At 41.3% G+C, this 18,988-nt stretch overlaps 1 protein-coding gene across 1 annotated transcript; it reads left to right on the top strand.

The window, feature by feature from the left end:
- The first annotated feature begins 5,432 nt into the window (after positions 1–5,432).
- On the top strand, positions 5,433–13,376 carry LOC149916153 (fatty acyl-CoA hydrolase precursor, medium chain-like). The gene is made up of 14 exons (XM_090149342.1): positions 5,433–5,564; positions 6,330–6,534; positions 7,299–7,443; positions 7,867–8,000; positions 8,324–8,477; positions 9,072–9,173; positions 10,114–10,218; positions 10,348–10,398; positions 10,839–10,979; positions 11,065–11,151; positions 12,060–12,207; positions 12,423–12,554; positions 12,734–12,806; positions 13,199–13,376. Exons 1-14 carry the CDS (start codon positions 5,495–5,497, stop codon positions 13,374–13,376), a joined length of 1,725 nt encoding a protein of 574 aa, XP_090005468.1. The 5' UTR covers positions 5,433–5,494.
- The last annotated feature ends 5,612 nt before the right edge of the window (positions 13,377–18,988 follow it).

The raw sequence follows: 18,988 nt of genomic DNA, 5'->3' as shown, positions 1-18,988 counted from the left end.
GAACTCCACTGTTTCATTTTCAGCATGGAGATCTAAAACCTAGGTTAAAGCATGGTTGTCCAATCTTTTGGCTCGCCTGAGCCACACTGAGCCAACAGGAATTGCCATGGGCTGCATACAAAATAAATAATGAACGTAATGCATATCAGTTAAAAAAAAACTTACATTCTTATGTATTTGTCATTCAAACATGAAAAAATAGAGGGGAACAAAGGCATAAAACTAGTGGGATGTTTGACTGTGTTTTTGTGAAACTAATGCATCACGCAGGTTCGATGGCAGTGGATGCCATTACTTATGTGCTCTCAAGGTGTCCAGCAGAGATCTTTTGTTTTTATTTCTATGAAGTATTGCCCTTTATGTGTTTCCCCCTTGAAAATAATTGTTTACATATGTACACACTGCCAAAAAATGAAAACGTGAACCAGGCCTGGGTTAAAGTCCCTTTGTGACGTGACTCAGTCAATTGGTCATCTTTTTAAAAAAATGGAACTGGTCCATTGAGGAAGAATTAGGAGCATGCCCTCCAAATTGCCTTTGCAATAACAGTTAGGTCATTCTCGTAGCGTTTTAGAAGTGTGGGCTCAGGTTCTTTCAGGCAGAATCCTTTGTGCCACAGCCCAAACTAATGTGCTGACCACTGAATGGTTCAGTGAAAGGTACCACCTCCTCAGGAATATTGCGAATCCAGCACTTCCCACTACATGCTTATGCCTAAAGAAAGTAGAAAGCAGTCCTTTCTTTCCCATGAAACAGATTGGGTACAGTTCTCATTTTGAAAGAAGAACATGAGAATGAGATATATAAAGCTTTTCCACACTTTTTCTTCTTTCATGACTGTCATTTTCAGAGTAGCTCATAGTCTATTTCAAAGTCCGTGCAAACTGAATTGTTTCCATTTACTGCCGTGAACTTTAGAGCAATCCAGCTGTTGTAAAAAGCATGAATTAATCTGTTACTAGAGTCATTTGATTGAGCTTACATTTTGCATCTACTTTTTAATATCTTTATTAACATATTACTTATAATATCCTGCTCTTAGAGGACAACTGGAGAACGCTGTACAGTTCTCTTGCTTTTTTCTCAGATTTATAAGGAAAGCAATCTAATAGCAGATATTCCTTGTGATATGTTGAGGTGTATTTACATGTGGTTGTACATGTAACTGGTTCTAAGGGAATATTCTTGAAAAGTTGACGATTGGCATTCCATACTCTTGAATCAGAATGAAGAAACCTTTGCCTCGTCATAGTCAGAGCAGAGAATTTCAGTTCCACAAAGCTAGGATGAGATCTATGGAACTAAACAATGTGGCCCATTTCCTCAGTAGTAGTGGGCCTCAGGAGACATGTTTTTGTTTATTTATTTATTGGTTGTGTTTCTGGTTACCTGGAGGGATACAGGCAAATCCTTTCACTTCCTCGTACCTCAGTTCCACTGCCTGTAGAATAATTATGCTGATCCTGTTCATCAGCAGTCCTGAAATCTTCTCTTGATGATTTCTGGATTGCTAACAAAGTTCAGGATTTTTCTCTTTCTTTCTCACCGTTTACAGGAATCCTAATGGGGAAGGTCTGGCTGAATGGCCCTTGCATAATCTAAATGAAGAATACTTGGAGATAAATCTAAGACAAAGGAAAGCCAGAAAGCTGAAGGAAAAGAAGGTAGACTTCTGGGAAAAGGAGATGTTTGAAAAGCCAACTAGGAAAAGAATGGAAAACAAGAAAGCTAATCTAGAGCTATAATTTACTGTCTAAGCATACATGATAGGCATAGTATTTAGGATAGCAAAAGGAATTATTTAAAATATTTTTGAGGATAAAATAACGTGTCCCTTCCTTCCACCTTTTCGTCGCAGTTCTCATATTTACGCTTATTCGCTGTAATTATGGCAGTGGATCGATTTCCACTTTGTGATCCTTTGCTTTTCCCTCGGTTCGTGTCCACAGCAGAAGCCTCCCCTATTCAATATAGTTAACAGATCTGTCTGCTCCTCAGGTTTTTCTGCAGCTTTGCCATTGCTGAAGAAGCATTTGGCAGCAATGTTGTGTTAATCACGTTTAATCAATAAAGACGTGTTTTGCAAGTAAAACTGTCTTTCTCATGTCAAAGATACGGTGATGTTCCTGAGGTTTTGGTCTGATGCACACACAGAAATGTCCTCTGAAATTTTTGAGGACAGTTCTGTTCTGTGAGTGAGTTTTACAGTTGAGATAGCAGTACGTTTCTGACAGTTGCAGTACCTCGTCTGGAACAGCAGTGCAGTGCTGGAATTCACATTGCTCGTAGTTATCAGGAAAGGGGAGAAACAGTCTCCACGACCCTGAGTTTCTTTCTTTTTAAATTAGCAATAACTGCCTTAGACGGATCAAGAGGGGTAGCGCTAGCTTTGTGCTTTCCGTATTTTCCATGGTGCTTTATTTACACGGTGCTCTAGGCTGCGCTCTGTGCCATCTGTCAGTTCCAGTGTCTCTTAGCTCTGCGTCACAGGCCTTCGTTACTGGCACTGGAGAGAGATTTCATCTTCCAGAATTACTCCAGTGCCCATTTCAGTTTGGACTGCCAAGAACAAGTCTGGATCACATCGTTTCAGCATTGCTTCTCATGTGTTACTCTGAGGCTGCTCCAGCTACCCCAGCCATCTTGCTGACCGTACTGCTACCTTCCAGCAGCTTTGTGCAGCTATGTGGGAGTTGTGGGCGCTACTCCTGTTTTTCCTTCCCTTGCCCGTCTTTAATCTCCCTTCTGTAGCTCTGCAGGAATGTAAGATTGTTCCCAGCTACTCATATCCTACTGTTCTCTCCAGCCATCTCTTCTTTCTGAATTACTTGACTGCAGCAAACATGGCAGAGTTCCCGATCTCTTTCTTCCCAAATTCTGTTGACAGACAGGACTTACGAGATCAGGTTAGTGTGTTAGCACAACCACTGTTTTGGCTAATTGGCCCTGTCCCTTGTCCTTTGTTAGTGTTAATGTATTTTGTGAGGCGAAAATGATCTTGATGGATTTTCCTTTCACGCACTCTTCCCTTTAGGAGCTGTTCTCCTCCTTTTAAAAGGAGAAAACCAGGCTGCGTTGTATGTATATGCACAGAATATATGCTCGTGTTATGTGTGCATGCAGAGACATGCAGAGCAACTCGCTTCTAACATGTAAACAAACTGTTCTAGCTGTGTTTAGTCTTACCCAGAGGATGAGTGAAAGAAAAAACTAAATAATCAAGTCACCCCGCTTTATATGCAGATTTCTTAACATTTGTACTCTATAAACTGGAATCCAAATGTCTTTGTGGGCTCTCTTTTAGCTGTGTGCCCATAAACATAGCTATTCTATATCTAGTCTCTATTTTTCAGCTATTGAAATCAAGACAGGTAGCAGTACAGTAGGGTGCAGGAAGCAAATGTCATCACGTGGCAGAATTTTTCTGACTTGTTCTCTGACTTGTGCGTTGTTCTTTGATTGAACGTAAACTGCAAAATGCTTTCCATTAAAATGAAATTCCAAGCAGCATCCACGAATTCCACTTCCCAGGTATGTAGCACTGTTTCCAGATTGCACTAGTTTAGTGTACAGATAGCGTTTGCACAAGGAGTAATGTGAGGATGGCAGCTACCTTTGACCTTCAAGTTGGATATCCTGTTCTTTATGGACGGGATAGGGGCTGAGACATTTTGCAGAATGTGTACATGAGCAGAAAAAAGAGCGCAGCAGAAAAAGGTTGAAGAGTAAAGCTTGAAAGGCAGAGTAATGAGTGAAGGGGAACAATAAAGCAAACTGGAGTGGGTGGTGTTTTGAAAAACCAGAAAAGTCAGAACATAGAACAAAAAAAATTGCTTGTGGAAATCAATCAGGTTTGCTTCAGCAAAAGGAGAGAGCAATGAGTGCAGTACAGCTATTTGGCCTTATAGCACAGGGTTCCTCCTGTCGTTTGTGGGTTACAGGCTAGTTGGGGCATGCATGCCCATCAGGATGGAAGCCAGCTGTCACAAGCAGGGATTCCTGTAGTTTCACCTTGCGCAGAGCCAGTTTACTAACGCAGGGAACCTCAGCAGTCCAATGTAAGTGGCCACCCTGAGAGAATTTGCAGTGATACTCAACCAGGCAAACAGAGTGCAGAGTTTACTGCTCTGGAGTTTTGCCCTTTGTTTGCAGGAAACATTTATCACACAAATAAGTAGTGGGTAGTTTATGCTAAACGTCCCCAGTATTTGAGCTCCAGGCTCCTGTTTTCAGTTGTTGCCTTTATCCGTGCATACACGGATCAGACAAGAACTTTATGACTAAACGTGCAGAATAAAGACAGCCCAGTTTTCATGGCACGACCTTTACTTTTGAGAAACAGTACAAGAAAAAAAGACTCTCCAAGAACATCTACGCAGCCTGAAAAAGTCTACCAAGAAGCTCCTGTCTACACTGTTTATGAACTGTGACCAGTCACCAGTTGGGTGTGGAGTAAAGCATCTTTTCTGAACACACAAACAGAGCTTCAGCACACAGGACTGCGTGTGCTTCATACATTGTGTAGAACTAATCTAATCACTGGATTTGGGGCACACATAGCTGAAAAAAAAGTGAGTCACTAAAATAATCTACAGAAGTGCTGTCTCTGGCAACTGAGAATTATTTTCATGACATATGATTGCAAAACAGGCTTACAAGGGTAAGATCTATTGACGCAGGCCAAAAAAAAAAGAAAAAGAGAAAAAGTAAAAAAAGAGCCAGGAAAACAAAGTCAGAGCCTGGGAACAAAAATCAAACACAGCCACCTAGTTACAGAATGGCAATCTACTTCTATTCAGCACTTTCTTAGTGGTAGATGTGAGTTCACATGGAAGTAAACCCTCCTGATGTCTCAGAGGGATTAAATGTGTTCTTACACTCAAACCCTTGCATACGGCTCCTGTACTGCAGTAATGGAGAAAACCTCTCTTAGCTGTTGCAAAACTCGTGTATGGTGAGATACCAGCCAAACATTTCTGAGTGCACAGGACTGAGTGGCGGGTGGAGCATTGACCCTGCAGGAAAAGCTAGGATTTCTCCTGTATTGCTTTTGTCAAAAAGTATGCATTAGTAGGAGAGTTTTCCTGGTTTGTTCTCTGTGCAGTGAAAGTCAGTGCTGACTTAATTGTTACAGACGGTAATGGTAGCAGTTCTGCAGCAGGAAGAATCTGCTGGTGTTCTGAAGACTGCTTCCAGTGCATTTTTAAGCAAATCCCTGCTGCCTGAAGTTCTGTGAAGAGCAGTCATAAGGAGCCCTAGGCAGCTGGTATGAGACTTGTGGGTTCCCCTATTCCCATGTACGGATAAGCTGCATTACGCTCCCCTTGGAGCAGTGCCATTCTGTCATGACAGTTGTTCAAGGCCGGCCCCGGCCAATTCGGTTCACAGCTTGAGCACTGCTTTTCCTTATCAGTGTTTGTCTTGCGCAACAGCTATTCTTTCAGAGTACTAAAGGCAGTGCACAGAGTCGGGAAGTGTGTGAGCAGGCTGCAGAATGGCAACTGAGAAGAACACGCTGCTGTCCTTGATCCTCACTGCCGGGCTCACAGCACTCGTAGCTACTGGTAAGCTTCCAAAATGTTTTCCACTGTTGCCTGCTGTGAGGAGTTAGAGTGCGTGTGCAGTTTGCTTACCCGTGGGAGTCCCAGCTTAAAGGAGTCCCTGAAGTCCCAACCCTGCTGCACCGAACTGAGGTCTGAACAGCAAAGAGCTCTTTGTTTCTCTCTCTGGTCTGCTTTCAGGCATTTGTCTCGGTTTTTTTCATGTGCAGCTAGCAAAAGTAAATTCTTATTGTGAAATTTTGTCTGCTGAGTCAGAGACTCCAATATGCCGTGTTTGGTGTTGATTCTGATAAATTTCATACTGAGATTTAAGCAAATCTTACCTGAATGTGTGAGTGCCTGACTGTTTTCAGGTGTGGCAGAAGTTGTTTTTTGTTTGTCTGTAGGTTCTATCCAGATTCCCAAGTGTGTTTTGTGCACTCACAGATCCTTTTCTAGATCAGGAAATGCCTTTTCTTTATGAGGGCAATCCGGTGGACTTTTGAGTAACAACAATCTACCCACGGTTACTGATGCGTGTGGAGAGTAAGCACATGATATGCTGCCGGCACGGTATGGCTGAGGGAGATCATACCTGGGAACACTATCAGAATGAAGGCTGAACTTAAGTCAGCTCCAGCGATTAGCGTTTGTTGAAGGCTTGTGTTTGACAGAGAGTTGTTGAAACAAGCAGAAGGTGCACATTCAGGTAGCCAAAGCTCTTAGAAAGCTGTCAGTTGCTCACTAGGAGACCAATCCGTGATGCGATGTTGTGCACGCAACCCGCAGGGCAAAAAGCAGAGCAACCAGAAGTGGTGACCAAATATGGGACTGCCCGAGGATACCAAATCAAAGTTGATGCGGCTGAGAGGAGCGTAAATGTCTTTCTGGGACTTCCTTTTGCTAAGCCTCCTGTTGGACCACTGAGGTTTTCTGAACCCCAGCCTCCTGAGCCGTGGAAAGGTGTCAGAGATGCCACTTCCTACCCACCAATGTAAGTAAAGCAGGAAGAAAAGCTTTTATGTTCTCAATGATTTTTATGTTACCTGCAGTTTGAGCATGCTGGTACTCAGGCTGATCAAAAGCCACAAGGGTAAATTCCTTGGTGTCCTCTCACCTACTCTCAGATCTGCTTCAGTGAATGGATTTCTGAAGAAATCTTTCTAAGCTACTGTTTCATTGAGTGCTCTCTAATAGGCATGACAACTGAGCCAATATGGACCAACACCTGACTGACAGTGTGGTCTTTTGTGAGCATTTGGTTATGTTTTTAAGGTGTGCGGCTTTGAAGCAGAAGCAGAAAGAAGCTGAGAAAAAGTTGGAATAAAATGCTGATGAGTCACATGGTTAACGGGACATGTAAGAAACTCCAGTTGTACTGCTGCCCTGCTTTGCTAACTCTACCCTAATAACTGCAATACAAAGAGCTGCTGAAGTTTCATAATAAGTATTATGCATTTTATTGGAAGTGATTTATAGCTGTATCCATCTGCAACTATACTTCTGTAATGTTCTGAACCATGCAAAACTGTGTTTGTTGTCAAACTGTACTGCTCTGGACTGCTGCCCCTTTTTATAGGCCTTACCATGCAAGCTTAATGGATGAAAACATATTGAGAAACAAAACTTAACAGTATGTTTTCTGTTGCCAGCGATCGTGAAATGTACCAGAGATTTGTACTTTGCAAAAAACCCTTCACTCTATAGCTTTGGCATTTTTGTTTTTTCCATTGATTGTTATTTCTCTTATTTTTTCAGGTGTCTACAGGACAGAGTATTAGGGCAGTTTGAATCAGATTTTGTTAGTACTAGAAAAGAAAAAGTTCGTCTCCAGATGTCTGAAGATTGCTTATACCTGAATATATATACACCTGTTCCTACAGAAAAACAGGAGAAGCTGCCGGTAAGGAAAATCATTACAAAACCTCTAGCAGGCTTGATGGCCTCTGTGATTTGATGTGACAGATTGAGCCTCTCCCTGAATCTTCAAACAGCTTTCTGAGGATTACAGTACTTGTACTGCAAACTTGCAACCTGCACAGTATGTGGACTTACTGGCACAGTTTTTAACGATTGACAAATAAAATCGTACTGATTTTTTACATAGGCAGTGCTTGATTTCCTGCAGGGGCACTGGTAAAATTCAAGTATTTAATGAAATCAGTGCCTGTTGTGAGGCTGCCAGCCTCCAATTTCAAAGACATTGACCATTTGTGAAATGTAATCTGAAGGACTCAAGAGTAAAGCAGCACAAACTAGGATATTTAGTCTGTATCTCAAGGAGTTCTTCCCTGTGTTGAGCTGTTTCTGTTTTTTCCCCTTCCAGGTCTTTGTATGGATCCATGGAGGTGGACTTGCTTTTGGATCAGCATCACCCTATGATGGCTCAGCATTAGCAGCCTTTGACAACGTGGTTGTTGTGGCAATTCAGTACAGATTGGGTATAGTTGGATACTTTAGGTAAGATATGCTGTCTTTGATTTTGATAAACAATTTCCAAAATGATGTGTGCAAAGGCCTGTAGAGGACTTTCTTTTGCAAATAAGCTCTCTGTTTCTTAATTACACGTGCAACAGTTGGGAGCAACATGGAAGTTTTAGATCTGCTTCAGAGACTGTTCTGGCTTGATTGCTGGTCCAATCTCAACCCTTTTCAAGCCAATTCTTTTTAAATTATGTAGAGAGGCTCCTTCACAGCTGATTCCTTATCCTGCGCATTGTATTTATCTCAGTGTTGATTTTTTCTCCATCAAGCATTTAATGAAGTCTGTTCTTTCTTTCTAGCACTGGTGATAGGCATGCTCGTGGTAACTGGGGGTATTTGGACCAAGTGGCAGCTCTTCAGTGGATTCAGGAAAATATCATACACTTTGGAGGAGACCCGGGATCTGTCACCATCTGTGGAGAATCTGCAGGGGGAATCAGTGTATCTGCTCTGGTAAGTTCATCACAGGCATGAATGTTTATTATTTGACAAAAAAGAAACCCACTCTCCACGGTCACTCCTAGTACATTAATGAAAAATCTGTGAGAAAAAATGTTTAGCTTTCGGGTAAACCACACGTCACCTCAGTCTGATATACAATGTGATAACAGTGCAGCTTCTGAATATAGGAAGTATTCTTTTTGTACCCAGATGATGTTGTTTAGAACTCCTAAATGTTGTCCTCTTCAAATTTGAATGTCTGTTTGCTCCTGACTTCTCTCTTCGAATTGTTATTTTCCCTTCTGTAGCACAGCCAGTCTGCTGGACAGATTTATGCTTGATTGATATCTGGCTTGCAGTGTACTTCCATGAAGTCTTATAAGCAGAATTTTATGAGAAGAAAAAGGGAAGGCTTGAACTTACCCCTGTTAATGCTGCCAAAGACCTTTGCACAGCAGAACTCTGATCAGAGGCTACAGAGTAACACTCAGATGACATTTTTTTTTCAAAAAAGGCAGTTTCTGATATTGAAATCCTATGTCCGTGATTAGAATGCATTTCCAGTAATGCTTGTTCTTGTTTCTGGATAGTGCTTTTTTTTTCCAGGTCTTGTCTCCACTGGCAAAGGGCTTGTTCCATAAGGCCATTTCAGAGAGTGGTACTGCAATTAGGACTTTATTCACTGAAAAGCCTGAGGAAGAAGCACAAGTGAGTATTTTGTGGCATATTTAATTTTCAGATAGTTTTGAACATCTTAAATGGTTTATTCCAAAAACTGGATCTAGATTTTTTTTTCTTGTGGAATTTCAGTCACCTTCATAAGACAGTATTCCTGTTTGCAGTAATTCACGTTGAGTGAAACTTTGCTTTCCAAATACCCAAAGATCCTCAGATGTCTGCATGAAAGCAGAAGAGCGAGGAAGCAAAGAGAGAAGGCAGTGAGTGAGTAGGAAATGCACAGCAGTACACTGTCTGCAGTAATAGTTGAGCTGCTATTTTTGACAGGAAAATGGCACCAGATCCAAATACTGTTCTCTTTCCCTCCCGCCTGGTGCCTGATGTGCTCAAAGGAACAAAACTTTGTTCAGCCTAGTTATCACTAAAAAGAAGAGCCCAAGTCATCCCAATTTGTCATCTGTGAGAAACAACCTCCAAGAGCTTTGTTTTGCTAACCTGGGATGTAAAGGAGGCAGCATTGCACTGAGGTCTATCTAAGGACAGCTGAGAAATAGCATTACTTCATTCAAAAAGACTATGCATCATTGAGAAGGGTGTAATGTGCTCTTTATTTATCATCTACATGGTGATATTCTATGTATGCATTACTCTAACTACCTTATGCCATCCAGACTTAGCCCTACTTGTTACATACCAGAACAACTACCTTGATCTGTTAGTGAATGGAGACATTCTGGAGGAGTTAGTTTTGTCTTTCTACTCAGCCCACAACATGAAGGGTTAGGAAAGACTCCTATCTCGGCATTTACAGCTGAAATACTTGATGGTCCTTTCTGAGAAATTTTGATACCCTTCCCCCCCCCCAGTCTTCCTAGTCTGGTCTCCTGACTCAGTGGCACATAGAGCCCTTGTATGGGAAGTATAAGGAAAATTAGTAAATGCGAATGTGACTCATTTATATTGATTGCAGAGAATTGCTGCTGCATCTGGCTGTGAAAAATCCAGTTCTGCTGCTCTGGTTGAATGCTTAAGAGGAAAAACAGAGGAAGAGATAGAACAAATAACTCTAAAAATGGTAGGTGAAATTATACCTTGTATATGAGGGGCATTTCAAATTTGATCGTAACAGAACGTGCTGAAATGTCTTGTAATATTAAGAGAACTTGAAGTCAATCTAACATCTGTCCCTTCTTTATGTTTTCAGGATCTGACAACATTGCGACTGTGCAATACCTCTCCTGAGAATTGTGAACAGGTTCCTTCTCTTTAACTCTGTCTGGGCATTGAGCTACACGTGTTTCACTGTCAGGTTCTGTCAAGGGAAGAGACGAGTATGAGATGTCACAGTTTCTCCTGGAGAAATTGAACATTACTTAACATCATAATTTTGTCCTCTAAATTTCTTGCCACCATCCTGGTTTTCCTGTTACTCTGCAGTTCCAAAGTAGAGGTTAGATTTTCTCTAACCTCTCCATTCATTCATACTAGGACACTTCTAACTAAGAGGAGATATAAATTAACAATAGCCTACGTTTCCCAAGTATTTAAACACAATGCTAATCTTTGCAAATCTCTGGTTCAAGGCATCTATTGAGGAATAATAAGGGAGCTTGAATACCACTACTGCTTATATTTTCACTTGATATGTTCATTTGGTGAACCTTTTACTATGTTTCTTTGTTTGTTTTTCCCCAGGTTCCGCTATTCATCAGTTCATGTGTGGATGGTGTATTTTTTCCAAAGAGTCCCAGGCAATTACTGTCTGAAAAAGCAATCAATCCAGTCCCATATATAATAGGAGTGAATAACTGTGAGTTTGGATGGATAATTCCTGAAGTAAGAGACTTCAAATAGTTATTTTTTAATATAAGCCTGTGAATATAAGATTTCCTCATAAATGTGTATTCTCTTTGTCATGCAGATAATGAAATTTCCTGATTTTACAGATGGTCTGGACAAACAAGTTGCACGTCAAGTGTTACAGAGCTCATTTGTATTATCATTTGAGGTGAGAGACCATTTCCAGAATACCCCAGTGCTATTCCTTCACTGGGATAATTCCATATTTGCATTTCGTATTGCTGACAGAGACTGATCAACATGGAAGATATTCCAAATCTCAAACCTAAATGCCCCATCTTTTTAAAAAGGAATGCAGTAGAAATCCAGAAGCAATGCAGGCAACTAAACATAGGTCCCATGACATTCAAGATACACTAGGTTATCCAAGATATGCGTTCTACCAGCAGGTTTGTCAAAACACCTGCAGAACACACAAGCCTTTCTGAAGCTTCACAAGGAGACTAGAAAGGACACCTCGGAATGCCTAAAATGCCACCAGAAGACCTGCATGTAGACATGCAGGGGAGATTTTGCTTCCCTGTGTTTTACAAAGCTCTCAGCCTTCTGGTTGCTTTGTGCTCTCCTGAATCTAGGAAACTAAAAATTGCAGATTAATAGGAAAGAATGAAGAAGTTGATAAACATAGCCAGTACTTATAAAGGATCATGTAGAGCCATAGGAATCTATCATAATCTGGGGATGGCAAAGCCCAGGGTTTTTCTGAAAGGGAGTAAGTTATGGCCGTTTGCAGCAAGAAATGGATCTTATGAAATGCAGCAGGATTTCATTTCTCTTACGAGGGTTGTTTCCACAAGAGGAAGAACACAGTTCCGTATCTATCTCTTAGCATCACCAGTTGCTTTTTCTCTAATGGCATTTGAGGGCATCCTTTTTGATCTTTCCAATCTCTTCTCCCTAAGAACATCTATGTTAGGTAAAGGTGCACCACTGTGAACTGTGAGGTCTGCTTGGGCGCAGCAGGGGATTTTTTCTGAAAGATGGTAATGTTTGGAGTCTAGCCAGAGACATGGAGGTGGCACTTTTTATAAAAAGTTCCTTTCTTGTTCATTTCAGAGTTTTACTTCTGACATGGTTGATCTTGTATTCAATGAATACATAGGGAAAGCAGAGAGCCGTGCTCAGGTGCGAGATGGCCTTCTTGATGCAATAGGAGATCACATGTTTGTTTTCGCTGCCATTGAAGTGGCTAGATACCATAGAGGTGAGTCCCTAATTCAGCATCTACTCAAACAAACATTGTCTTCCATTCTTGAGTGTGTCTGTGGACTTTATGTATGTATCACACTTTGCTATCAGAAGAACTGCTAGTGTTTTATTTTGTCAAAGTAGCTTGTGGTGAAATGCATTATCATCAATGCAAATGCATTTGGCCCTTGCAATACTAGCATTCTCATTCTTAATTTTATTTTCTGTTAGATGCTGGCCACCCAGTCTACTTTTATGAATTTCAGCATCGACCAAGCTCAGCTGCAGGTGTCGTACCAGAGTTTGTAGAAGCAGATCATGGAGATGAGATTGCCTTTGTGTTTGGAAAGCCGTTCTTAGCTGGTGATGTATCTGTGTTTGCAAAACAATTCTTTTTATATCAACATTGTTATTAATTTTACTCACCTGAGGACATTCAGAATAGAATTTTTTTTAGAAATAATAGAATCCATGGAATTGGTTGGACTGATGTTTTTTGATTATTGATCTTGAATATTGCCATTTCTTCTCTCACTTTGCAGGGAATGCTACAGAGGATGAAAATAAACTTAGCAGAACTGTTATGAAGTACTGGACTAACTTTGCTAGAAACGGGTGAGATCCATAGTGCTAACTGCAGTTCTAGTTTTGTCTGTGTCGCCTGAAGCACAGCAGCAGCATGGTAGCTCCTGTAAATGTGGCAGAGTCTAAGATAAGCACTGAAACCAATAGTTTCTCTTCTCGATGATTGCAAGAAAAACTCTGGAAATCCAATCTGAAATAAAATCCAAGAGCTATTTGGATCTGCAGCGGAGGATTAGATCCCAGAGTAATGGCAAACATTATTACACGTTTGCTGTTCCAGTGATGAGCATTTTGATAAAAACATCCATCAGTTCAGGTTCTAGAATCGTGCAGTCGGAGCTCCTGTTAGTCTTCTGGAACGATCTCAGGTTGAGAAGTCAGAGCACAAATGGAGAGGTAACTTTTCACTTTTGTGTTTCCAGGAATCCCAATGGGGAAGGCTTGGTACATTGGCCTCAGTATGATCTGGATGAAAGATACCTGGAAATAGACCTCATACAAAAGGCAGCAAAGAAACTGAAAGAAGACAAAATGGAGTTTTGGGTACAGCTCACAGGACAGATGAGGAGTGAAAGAAGGAGAGAACACACAGATTTGTGAGAGCTGTAGGGGATACATTTTCCTTTTACAACCTGAGGTAAGGTCACCATAAATTTGTCAGAATGCAGATTTTAACCTTGACTTTCTAACTCATTAGTGTGTAGTTTGTTGTCATGATCACAGGAAAAGTTTCCTTGATTCTCTCCCTTAGTGACAAGGGAGTATCCTGGGAAGTGCAAAATGCTCATGGCAATAAAAATCAATGATGAAGCAAGCGGGGGAAATAAAAGCCTTTCAGGTTCAAGCAGACCGGAGAGGGTGGTGGCACACTGAACAGGTTGCCCAAGGAGGTTGTGGATGCCGCATCCCTGGAGGCATTCAAAGCCAGGCTGGATTTGGCTCTGGGCAGCCTGGCCTAGGTGACCCTGCACATAGCAGGGGAGTTGAAACTAGATGATCATTGTGGTCCCTTTCAACCCAGGCTATTCTATGATTCTGTGGTATCCAAGGGAATATTGGCAAGTATATTGAAACGTGTAAGAAATTATGTTTACCGAATGTGTCATGTGTTGTGTCTGTTCCTTCCGCTCTTCCTTATTGAGAGTGTCCTTGGTTGTCGTTCTTACAGCCTTCCTGTGAGGATAAGAGCATCCGTCAAAAACCAGCCGTGGGATCACAAGTGTTTTTCTGTTCTGTAAACTGTTACAAAGACTGGAGCTACAGGCAGAATGTTCAGCTGCAAGCTGGAACAGTGTCTGCCTCTAAATTTAACGTGTTTGGCTTTTCTTTTAAGTGTATGTACTACCATAGGCCTATAGGGTGAGAAGTTATACCTCAGGATTCATTTATAAAATACTCTCTCCTCTGCTTGAGGTATTTCAAGTAATGCGTCCTCTTTTCTGAGAAATCTGACTGGCTTTCAGGCTGCAGAGAATGGGTTACAGTCTGTTTTGCAGAGCGTTCTAGCTTGTGTTCATTAGGGCAAGGCTGGAACTCCTCTGTTTCATTTTCAGCATGGAGATCTAAAACCTAGGTTAAAGCATGGTTGTCCAATCTTTTGGCTCGCCTGAGCCACACTGAGCCAACAGGAATTGCCATGGGCTGCATACAAAATAAATAATGAACGTAATGCATATCAGTTTAAAAAAAACTTACATTCTTATGTATTTGTCATTCAAACATGAAAAAATAGAGGGGAACAAAGGCATAAAACTAGTGGGATGTTTGACTGTGTTTTTGTGAAACTAATGCATCACGCAGGTTCGATGGCAGTGGATGCCATTACTTATGTGCTCTCAAGGTGTCCAGCAGAGATCTTTTGTTTTTATTTCTATGAAGTATTGCCCTTTATGTGTTTCCCCCTTGAAAATAATTGTTTACATATGTACACACTGCCAAAAAATGAAAACGTGAACCAGGCCTGGGTTGAAGTCCCTTTGTGACGTGACTCAGTCAATTGGTCATCTTTTTAAAAAAATGGAACTGGTCCATTGAGGAAGAATTAGGAGCATGCCCTCCAAATTGCCTTTGCAATAACAGTTAGGTCATTCTCGTAGCGTTTTAGAAGTGTGGGCTCAGGTTCTTTCAGGCAGAATCCTTTGTGCCACAGCCCAAACTAATGTGCTGACCACTGAATGGTTCAGTGAAAGGTACCACCTCCTCAGGAATGTTGCGAATCCAGCACTTCCCACTACATGCTTATGCCTAAAGAAAGTAGAAAGCAGTCCTTTCTTTCCCATGAAACAGATTGGGTACAGTTCTCATTTTGAAAGAAGAACATGAGAATGAGATATATAAAGCTTTTCCACACTTTTTCTTCTTTCATGACTGTCATTTTCAGAGTAGCTCATAGTCTATTTCAAAGTCCGTGCAAACTGAATTGTTTCCATTTACTGCCGTGAACTTTAGAGCAATCCAGCTGTTGTAAAAAGCATGAATTAATCTGTTACTAGAGTCATTTGATTGAGCTTACATTTTGCATCTACTTTTTAATATCTTTATTAACATATTACTTATAATATCCTGCTCTTAGAGGACAACTGGAGAACGCTGTGCAGTTCTCTTGCTTTTTTCTCAGATTTATAAGGAAAGCAATCTAATAGCAGATATTCCTTGTGATATGTTGAGGTGTATTTACATGTGGTTGTACATGTAACTGGTTCTAAGGGAATATTCTTGAAAAGTTGACGATTGGCATTCCATACTCTTGAATCAGAATGAAGAAACCTTTGCCTCGTCATAGTCAGAGCAGAGAATTTCAGTTCCACAAAGCTAGGATGAGATCTATGGAACTAAACAATGTGGCCCATTTCCTCAGTAGTAGTGGGCCTCAGGAGACATGTTTTTGTTTATTGATTTATTGGTTGTGTTTCTGGTTACCTGGAGGGATACAGGCAAATCCTTTCACTTCCTCGTACCTCAGTTCCACTGCCTGTAGAATAATTATGCTGATCCTGTTCATCAGCAGTCCTGAAATCTTCTCTTGATGATTTCTGGATTGCTAACAAAGTTCAGGATTTTTCTCTTTCTTTCTCACCGTTTACAGGAATCCTAATGGGGAAGGTCTGGCTGAATGGCCCTTGCATAATCTAAATGAAGAATACTTGGAGATAAATCTAAGACAAAGGAAAGCCAGAAAGCTGAAGGAAAAGAAGGTAGACTTCTGGGAAAAGGAGATGTTTGAAAAGCCAACTAGGAAAAGAATGGAAAACAAGAAAGCTAATCTAGAGCTATAATTTACTGTCTAAGCATACATGATAGGCATAGTATTTAGGATAGCAAAAGGAATTATTTAAAATATTTTTGAGGATAAAATAACGTGTCCCTTCCTTCCACCTTTTCGTCGCAGTTCTCATATTTACGCTTATTCGCTGTAATTATGGCAGTGGATCGATTTCCACTTTGTGATCCTTTGCTTTTCCCTCGGTTCGTGTCCACAGCAGAAGCCTCCCCTATTCAATATAGTTAACAGATCTGTCTGCTCCTCAGGTTTTTCTGCAGCTTTGCCATTGCTGAAGAAGCATTTGGCAGCAATGTTGTGTTAATCACGTTTAATCAATAAAGACGTGTTTTGCAAGTAAAACTGTCTTTCTCATGTCAAAGATACGGTGATGTTCCTGAGGTTTTGGTCTGATGCACACACAGAAATGTCCTCTGAAATTTTTGAGGACAGTTCTGTTCTGTGAGTGAGTTTTACAGTTGAGATAGCAGTACGTTTCTGACAGTTGCAGTACCTCGTCTGGAACAGCAGTGCAGTGCTGGAATTCACATTGCTCGTAGTTATCAGGAAAGGGGAGAAACAGTCTCCACGACCCTGAGTTTCTTTCTTTTTAAATTAGCAATAACTGCCTTAGACGGATCAAGAGGGGTAGCGCTAGCTTTGTGCTTTCCGTATTTTCCATGGTGCTTTATTTACACGGTGCTCTAGGCTGCGCTCTGTGCCATCTGTCAGTTCCAGTGTCTCTTAGCTCTGCGTCACAGGCCTTCGTTACTGGCACTGGAGAGAGATTTCATCTTCCAGAATTACTCCAGTGCCCATTTCAGTTTGGACTGCCAAGAACAAGTCTGGATCACATCGTTTCAGCATTGCTTCTCATGTGTTACTCTGAGGCTGCTCCAGCTACCCCAGCCATCTTGCTGACCGTACTGCTACCTTCCAGCAGCTTTGTGCAGCTATGTGGGAGTTGTGGGCGCTACTCCTGTTTTTCCTTCCCTTGCCCGTCTTTAATCTCCCTTCTGTAGCTCTGCAGGAATGTAAGATTGTTCCCAGCTACTCATATCCTACTGTTCTCTCCAGCCATCTCTTCTTTCTGAATTACTTGACTGCAGCAAACATGGCAGAGTTCCCGATCTCTTTCTTCCCAAATTGTTCTTTGTTTTAGTAAATGTGTTTTGGCAAGGAAAAATAATCTTGATTTATTTTGATTTCATGCACTCTTCCCTTTAGGAGCTGTACTCCTCCTTTTAAAAGGAGAAAACCAGGCAGCATTGTATGTATATGCACAGAACACATGCTTGTGTTGTGTGTGCATGCAGAGAAGCGCAGAGGAACGGACTGCTTAAATGTAAGCACAGTGCTAAATTAACTCATGAGATAACGTCAAGTGATTTTATTCACGTCTGCTTAGCAGTGAATAATAGCTCTGATGCTCTGTTCCGTCCCAGAGATACCCTGGAGTGAGATTGCCACAAGTAAAGCAGACAGTGTTAAAATTTTCATAGCTGAAGCTATGAAGCTAGGTTTTATGTGTTTCAGCTTCATTTATTCTTCACCAGAGGCTGAATTTAAAAAAAATAATGAAGTGACCCTGCTTTAAATGCAGATATCTGAACATTTCTGCCCTATATACTTGAATCTAAATGTCTTTGTGGGCTCTCTTTTAGCTATGGGCCCATAAACATGAGATTTGTCTCTATTTTTCAACTACTGAAATCAAGACAGGTAGCAGCACAGTAGGGTGCAGGAGGTAAATGTCACCACATGCCAGCATTTTTCTCACCCGTTTTATGACTTGTGTGTTGTTCATTGATTGAACATAAACTGCAAAATGCTCTCCATTAAAATGAAATTCCAAGCAGCATCCACGAATTCCACTTTGCAGGTATGTAGCACTGTTTCCTGATTCCACTAGTTTAGTTTATGTCCCTTAGAGTAAGGATCTCCACATTTGCAGAAGTCTAAGTCCAGCTGGTAGATCCTTTGGCCAAAGGCTCTGTAGCCAAGGTGGTAAAGATTTAGACCCATTTTGTTTATTTTATTACGCGAGTTCAGCAGAGTGTACAGATAGCGTGTGCACAGGGAGTAAAGTCAAGATAGCAGCTACCTTTGACCTTCAAGTTGGATACCATGTTCTTTATGGACGGGATGAAAATGGGATAGGGGCTGAGACATTTTGCAGAATGTGTACATGAGCAGAAAAAAGAGAGCGCAGCAGAAAAAGGTTGAAGAGTAAAGCTTGAAAGGCAGAGTAATGAGTGAAGGGGAACAATAAAGCAAACTGGAGTGGGTGGTGCTTTGAGAAACCAGAAAGATCAGAACATAGAACAAAAAAATTGCTTGTGGAAATCAATCAGGTTTGCTTCAGCAAAAGGAGAGAGCAATGAGTGCAGCACAGCTATTTGGCCTTATAGCACAGGGTTCCTCCTGTCGTTTGTGGGTTACAGGCTAGTTGGGGCATGCATGCCCATCAGGATGGAAGCCAGCTGTCACAAGCAGGGATTCCTGTAGTTTCACCTTGCGCAGAGCCAGTTTACTAACGCAGGGAACCTCAGCAGTCCAATGTAAGTGGCCACCCTGAGAGAATTTGCAGTGATACTCAACCAGGCAAACAGAGTGCAGAGTTTACTGCTCTGGAGTTTTGCCCTTTGTTTGCAGGAAACATTTATCACACAAATAAGTAGTGGGTAGTTTATGCTAAACGTCCCCAGTATTTGAGCTCCAGGCTCCTGTTTTCAGTTGTTGCCTTTATCTGTGCATACACGGATCAGACAAGAACTTTATGACTAAACGTGCAGAATAAAGACAGCCCAGTTTTCATGGCACGACCTTTACTTTTGAGAAACAGTACAAGAAAAAAAGGCTCTCCAAGAACATCTACGCAGCCTGAAAAAGTCTACCAAGAAGCTCCTGTCTACACTGTTTATGAACTGTGACCAGTCACCAGTTGGGTGTG

The sequence above is a fragment of the Phasianus colchicus genome, chromosome 13 (assembly GCF_987193195.1).
Source record: "Phasianus colchicus chromosome 13, bPhaCol1.hap1.1, whole genome shotgun sequence".
Classification (NCBI taxonomy): Eukaryota; Metazoa; Chordata; class Aves; order Galliformes; family Phasianidae; genus Phasianus; species Phasianus colchicus.
This window is presented reverse-complemented; position numbering and strand designations above follow the sequence as displayed.

What these genes read in the sequence shown, in the direction of transcription:
- LOC149916153 (XM_090149342.1), top strand. Translation starts at nt 5,495, where the DNA reads ATGGCAACTGAGAAGAACACGCTGCTGTCCTTGATCCTCACTGCCGGG. An exon ending in CACAGCACTCGTAGCTACTG is followed by an intron (nt 5,565 to 6,329) that starts GTAAGCTTCCAA and finishes CGCAACCCGCAG; the next exon opens with GGCAAAAAGCAGAGCAACCA. An exon ending in AGCCTGAGGAAGAAGCACAA is followed by an intron (nt 9,174 to 10,113) that starts GTGAGTATTTTG and finishes TATTGATTGCAG; the next exon opens with AGAATTGCTGCTGCATCTGG.